The sequence below is a fragment of the Solenopsis invicta genome, chromosome 6, assembly GCF_016802725.1.
Source record: "Solenopsis invicta isolate M01_SB chromosome 6, UNIL_Sinv_3.0, whole genome shotgun sequence".
Classification (NCBI taxonomy): Eukaryota; Metazoa; Arthropoda; class Insecta; order Hymenoptera; family Formicidae; genus Solenopsis; species Solenopsis invicta.
In genome coordinates, this window is record NC_052669.1 from 18,278,051 (window position 1) to 18,285,137 (window position 7,087).

At 50.5% G+C, this 7,087-nt stretch overlaps 1 protein-coding gene across 1 annotated transcript; it reads right to left on the reverse strand.

The window, feature by feature from the left end:
* Positions 1–383: 383 nt before the first annotated feature.
* Positions 384–4,217, reverse strand: LOC105203999. Its single transcript, XM_011172973.3, has 2 exons — positions 2,888–4,217; positions 384–1,282 (listed from the first exon to the last, which is right to left on the reverse strand). Exons 1-2 carry the CDS (start codon positions 3,771–3,773, stop codon positions 471–473), a joined length of 1,698 nt encoding a protein of 565 aa, XP_011171275.2. The 5' UTR covers positions 3,774–4,217; the 3' UTR covers positions 384–470.
* Between the last annotated feature and the right edge of the window lie 2,870 nt (positions 4,218–7,087).

The window sequence follows — 7,087 nt, forward strand, 5'->3', positions numbered from 1 at the left end:
ATTATAAGTTCAGCAACTCTTCGGTTGTCTTATCGCAGTTTTTACAGTTTTTAGCAACTTGCATCTAACATTTATAACAGTTATTTTAATACTTTGCAACTTATAAAGTAGAAAAATACGTACAAAAATCTTAAAAGTGCAAAAAATATTTTTAATTTTGTGGCTGAATTTTCACCTAGAATAATGCAAGAAAAATATGAGTAGCATTTCAGAGTTAAAAAAGTTGTGATATTTTTATACAACTTTCTTTCAAATTAAAACAATTTTAATTAATTGTTAGAGAGATCAAAATCGAAAACTTCTGTGCACGAGGAATCTGTGGAAACGGAGGTGGGATTATCGCAATGGGATAAGAAGAAAAAAGCGCCAAGAGATTGCGCGAATATTACTGAAAAAATACCATCGTTTATTCTCTATTAAAATTATAATCCTTACGTCTATCAGCAAATTAAACTGCAAAGGGGCTCTCGTCAGCCGAAGAAGGCATCATCACCGGAGCCCTCGGGCGTGCAGTTCTGCAGCAACGACGCCGGATGTGACATGTCGTTAACGACGTCGCCACCGACGACGCCGTTACCGCTGTTACCGGCGCGCGGGGGTTTCACGTCTTGGCCCTGCGAGGAAGCGTCGTAGACTCCACGGTTCGCGTTATGCTGCTGTTGCTGGTGCTGTTGGTTCTGCGAGTTGATCTCGTTGTAGACCAACTCCTGGATCTTAAGACGAATGAACATCTGCCTGTCAAGCGGCAGGCTTCTCAGGGGATTTCGTACGCTCATGAGGAAGTGGTAGGTGTCATCCTCATCCTCAGGGCCGATAGCCAGTCGTTTCTGCAGCGACTCGTACCGTTTTCGATCCACCTCCACGCCGTAATCGTTCTCGATCGCGTCCATTAACGCTCGCTTCCGACCGATTATCTTGTTCATCTTTGGCGGTGGCATCACCTGATGCAGGCCATCGTCGTTGGATAGCAGTGACTGGCAGGAGTCACCGTCCAGGTCATCGAACTGCGTCTCCTCGTGGCCCTCGAGAATATCGATCTGCGGCTCGATTTGCGTGCCGTCCGGAGACGAACGCATACCGACGCCAACACAGTTTTGCGACAGGGCGCAGCCGATCACCCTCGAATTCATTTGGTCCCGCAGGAAGAACAGACTCTTGAACCAGACCCACTTGGAGTCGTGCTCGGTGCCGCCGATACCATCGCACTTGCCCCGGTAGGTCTTTTTCAATTCGTTCCGAAAATTGTCGCGCAAGTGTTTCCATTTGGACTTGGCGACATCCGCTGGAACAGAGCGATGGTCACGTTCTTACGTGACTTAAAAAGAACGCAGCCAACATAGGAAAAAAAAAACGGTTTTGCTGAAGTATCTAAAAATTTAGATACAACTCTGAAAATAATTTTGTTAGATTCTCTAAAATAATTATGTAGAGCGCACAAACTGTTTACTAAAATGTTGAAGTTTTTTTGTAGCTTTATTTATTATGCTTAAGCGTTCGTCATAATTATATTTTGATATGGTCTAGTAAAATTTATTTTCAGATCTATATCTCGCTAAATTTTTAAATACTTCAGCAAAACCGTTCTTTTCATGCACTGATAAACATATGATATTTCGAAAAACTTGAAAAAGATTTATCCTCGAAATAATTCCGTTTCTATATAAAACAATTTAGCTGCTGCTACTCATTAAACTTTTTACCAATTTAACACGATGTTAGAGAATCGAAAAATGTATAAGTAAAAAGTAAGTATATGTAACTAAAATTGCTACGTTTTTATTTGTGACTATAAATTAAGAGACTAGTCAATGACGAAGGATTAGTTGAAAAACTCGATTTATTTTCGTGGCTATTTTCATTATTTTAGCATTCAGGGGCTGCATAGAATGAATAGAATAAGAAACAAAGAATACAGATCAGTTCAGAAATATTCTTTATTCAACATGTCGAACCGTTACTTATTTTCTGTTCTTTGTTTCTTATTCCATTAATCATGCGCAGCTCCTGAATGCTGAAATAAAAATAGCTATAAAAATCGAAACTGATGCTTCGTCAGTAAGTAGTTCCAATCAGATTCCAATAAACACGTAGCGACTTCACCTGTTTTATACACTTGCTTTTCTTTATTACGTTATTCAATTTTTGAACTTTTAATCTCTAAAATAATCTCAGGACACGCGTGCATTGTAAGAGAAGCTTCTTCTCCCCCGGAGTATTATCCTACGGCGTTACTTTCGCTTGTCGCGACAGACGTGTTAGAATTCCGCGCGCACGTGTTACCGCGAGCAATCGTGTTGTACATGCTGGCGAAAAAAAAAAAAGAAATCCGTGCCAGCCCGTGTCGCGTGTATTCCGCGGTATCGGCGTGCAACCTGGCGGAGATCCGCGCGAACTAGCAGCCTATCTCCGCTGGCCGGCGGCCTCTCCTTTCGCGAGCTATCGACCTTCCAGAGCGGTTCCAGCGAGCGGTCCTCGCTCGCGTTCGGCCGCTCGCGTTCGGCCCGCCTTCGCGATCGCGAGACTCTCGATGTCCTTATCGACGCCTTTTTCCTTCTCGTTTCGGTCGTGCGATTCGCATTACGCATCGCGAGATATCTCGAGCGACCTCAGGGTCGCGAAGCTCACGATTATATACATTATTACACGGGCCTGATGACCAATCGACTCGTATCCCAGCGCATCCCACCCATCGAGCGAGCGACCAATCTCGCGAGCAACCACCCACACGTGCACGTGGCAACACGTACGCAAATGTATATTTACAGGCGCGAGGCGCGAGAGGTAGGTTCGTTCGAAGAAGAGAGAGAAAGAGAGAGAGAGAGAGAGAGAGGCGAGACAGCATCGTCGGCATCGGTCCTCTCTTTACTTCGTACTGCTTCATACTCACTCGACACCTCGCACGACCTCGCGATCTCCCGCCACATCTTCAGTATGACGTCGCGGTTGTGATAGTTGACGTTCTTCTGGTCCCAGATCGCGGGCCTCGCGTGCACCTCGTTGATCAGCCGCTGTAGGTCCATCGTCATCGCGCTCCTACGTCCGCCGGCGTTGCATCGCCGTGGCGAGCGCTTGCCGGCGCGTCGGTTGAGAAGCGTGACGCCGGCGGTGCCGACGGAGGAGGCGGCCGCACGCGAGCCGCTTCCTCCGACGCGTAGCTGCTGATGGGCTTCCGCGCCGCCGGCCGCGGCGGCGGTCTGCTGCTCGCCGAGGAGGCGGCTCCTCAGTTTATCGACCCGTTGGCCCGCCGCCGCTGCTGCTGGGTGGTTTGTCTCCGCGGTGGGTGCGTTCGCGTCGGCGTCAGCGTCAGCGTCAGCGTCGGCGTCGGCAACGGCGTCAGCGTCAGGCTCGAGGACGACGACGGCGTCGGCGGCGGCGGCGGAGACGTCGGTGGTGGTGGCGGTGGCGACGATTACGGCGGTGTTGTCCTCGACTACAGCGGCGTTACCGCTCGACGTGGTAGCGCCACGAGAGGCGACCACGACGGCGACGCCGGGTACGTCGTCGTTGCTCGCAACGACCCGCTGACGCCTTCTCTTCTTCCTCTTACGTCTCGGCAGGCTTGCGACGCGGCAGGTGGCGGCGGCGGTCGTCGAGGAGGTGGTGGAGATAGTGGTAGTAGCGACGGTGGTAGTGGCGGTGGCGGTGGCAGCGGCAGCGGCGGCGGCGGCAGCGGCGGCGGCGGCGGCGGCGGCGGAGCCGAGCCGAGCGGACGAGCGTAAACGGGACGAATCCAGGGCTATATCCTCGTCGGCTCGTGCGCGCGTGTCGTCCATGCACGCGCGCGGGCCAGTCGGAAAGGACGCGCGCGGCGTACACACGCAACGAAACGAAAAAAGGCGAACGACGATAACGATAATAACGACGATAACAATAACAATGACGGTGACGACGACGTTGACGCTGGCGAGGCGCGCGACGACAACGACGACGACGACGACGACGATATACGCGACGCTCGCCTCTCGTCTGCCTGCTCCCGCGGCGGCCGGGTAGAGGAGAGTACGAGCGAAGAGGAACGGAGCGCGGCGGCGAGTTGTAAGCGGACAGAACGCGCACGCACGCACACACACGCTCCGGCGCGGTGTGGTGCTACTCGCGCGCGTCGCGACCAACCGCGGGGGCCTTCGGCTCCGCTCGACCCCGGCGCTCGGTTCCGCTCGGCACCGCTCGGCGCGGACTACGCGCTGCTGCTGTGCTTCGCGCGCGCGAGAGAAAGAGAGGACGCGCGGCGTGGCGAGGGGGCAGGTGGAGAGAAGCGGGTTGACCGAGCCGAGCGAGTAAACCACCACCGGCTCGACGAAAGAGGCGAGCAGGGGCGGAGGTACGCGCGAGCCCGAGCGGATAACGAACGGAATATTCGCCGACTGCCGATATTCGAGTATCGAGTACCAACTAATTGGAGTACTCGCGGGATCGAACGTAATTCAAGACGAGAGTGGCCGGGAACAGCATTCGTTAATTGTACCGAACCGCTGAGCGATTCGTCAACCCCTTGACGGCGAAGCCTATTTTCCCGGCTCTTCGTTCCACGACTCTTCGTTCTTATAAAGCTTCGGGAAACTTAAATGAAAAGGAATTACTCAACGTGTTGTCACCCCGTTCGCAATAAGGTCTCTTTATTTCCTGAGAGAACTAGTTTCTTCTCCGTCGTTGTCTCGAAACTTTCACTCGTTTTTGGAGCGTAGCTTATTATTAAAGTAACGAGATTAACAATAACACGAGCTAGACGCAGTTAGTTCCTAGTTGCAACTACGGAACTTGTTATCGATTATCTTTTAAAACCTACGAATGTTCGTATGAGCGTTCCAACTTCGATTGAGCGGTGTCTTTTCACAGATCGATTTGAGTTTTCTCTCTCTCTCTCTCTCTCTCTCTCTCTCTCTACGAGAGCTAGGGAGAGGCTTTCCGCTTTGGCGTTCGTATACGCCGAAAACGAATGCGCCTTGGCGTTTAATACACGTCCGCTACTGAATGGGCGTGCAGCTGCAGTCGCGTCACCCGCTGCGAAGCGGCGGCGCATCCGCTCTGCTCGTCGGCTTTATCGCGGCTCCGCTCGTAGCCGCGCCGCGCCGTGCCGCGCCGTGCCGCGCTGCGCCGCGCCGCGCCGCGTCGCGCCACGCCGCGTCGCAACGTACGCGCTCATCGCCCGCTCGTTAAGCTTGTCTCCGCTCGGCTCTGCTCGACCCAGCTCGGCATCACTCGGTCGGCCTCGGCCTCGACGACGTGAGCCGTGGCAAGCCGCGCGATGTCCAGCATCAAGCCCGCAATTCGGCTGGAATCTCTCGGCCGTGATTTCAGGACCAAAGAGGAAAATCGATACTGACGCGGAGTAGGAATGCTCAAGGAAGCGCTGTCGCTCTCGATGATCAGGTGGTTGTTCCTTAACGGGGGGAAAACCGATGTTGAAATTTGTTTGATTGTATTTGTAATTATTATTACGTAATTATTATTTCGTAAGTGGTACTGATAACGGATCGAAAATAGGTCGCGGCATTTGATACGATAACTAAATTATCGTTTTAGAATGTCGTAGATTAATATCTCGACCAATATTAGTTCGATCACTTAGATATTCCGATCCAACATCTTGTCACGTCCCATTGGGATCAAGCGAATATACAGCGTATCATGCGACACGCTACACGCTCCGCTGCGTTGCATCTGTACAAATACGATTAATTTTGTTTATTAATAGGCGCGTACTCGCGCGGCCGACTCCGCGAAGTCAGGCCGACGACGGCGCGCTCCTTCCTTCAGCAACCTTGCCCCATACGATCCCGCTTCATGATTCTCATTTCTATTAATAGTCACCTCAGCCGCGAAGTATTCAAGGATCTGCCGAAGTAAAGGACTTCGCGAAATCGCGCGAGAGAGTGCGCCGTTAAACGACAGCTTATTATAACGTTCGAGAGACCGCGTTATCAAAAGTTGATTGAAGGACGTTGGAGCATAGATGCAAATTCGCGAAATGGAGGATAACCACAATTCGAATTAAAAAAAAGGGGGGGGGTAGCCACACAACGCAGCGTGTAGATGTATTTTTATTTCAAAAGCATTTTCGCGAGGGAAATGTCCCGCCGTTCATTACGATCCGGCGTACGAAATCAATTTTTATTCACATCCGCGCCGCCACACGACGGACGACGATTCGGAGGAAATTAATTTTGCGAACGCGGGAGATCGACTCCGAAGAAAATTAATTTCCTTCGAAATCAGCGTTTTCACGGGAGTGAGCCCGTCGCGTCGCGTACAATTTGCCCGCTCTTATCTTTCCCGTATAATCCCAACGGTCTCGCCTCCGAGCTTCATCTCCGTTTCGTCGCATTTCCTGCATTTCGCCATATGCACCCGTCCCGTCGCACCACGTGTGCTAATCAGCGCCCAAGTTGAAGTAATATGTCGGCGTGTCTCGTATCAGTTTCTGCCTGGTCGGCAAATACAAAGAGACAAAGGAGGAAAAGAGAGAGATTCCCGTTAGTTATCTGCTTTTGTTCCTCGCCGCGAAACATTTCAGATTAATAATATTTCGTCAGGCTGATACAGAAGTTGAAACAGATTTTGAGATAAAATCACCCTCCCATCTCTTGAAAACTGCTACTGTCAATCAAGCTTGACAATCTTGAATTAAAAGCGACGGCAAATAGATTGTATCTTAAAACGATCGAGAGATACGTAGTTTCCGAGCTAATCCTTTGAAAATATGTAAATCCCGAATTTTATAACCGCAATTTATCATCTGGAAAGGTCGCTGTCGAATCTCACAAATTTTATAATTTTGTCATTAATAATGAATCTGACTAATGAAATTTGCTGAGTCTTGTAGTCGGAAGCTATCGTAATGCCGGGATAATCGAAAAATCAGCTGTCTTTCCGACAGCTTCCGATAAATTTATCGAGAAATGCGACGAGTCAGCTTCGCCTAGAGGCATCACTAATATTTGCGCGATGCGGTAGCGGCCAATGCAGTTCATAATCTTTCGGTATGCAGGTATCACGATCAATAATAGGCAGGGATGTTTGATACTAGATGCGCGTAGACGGACAATAGCTGCTTTCTCTCGGTTCCCTATATTGAGTATTTGAGCCA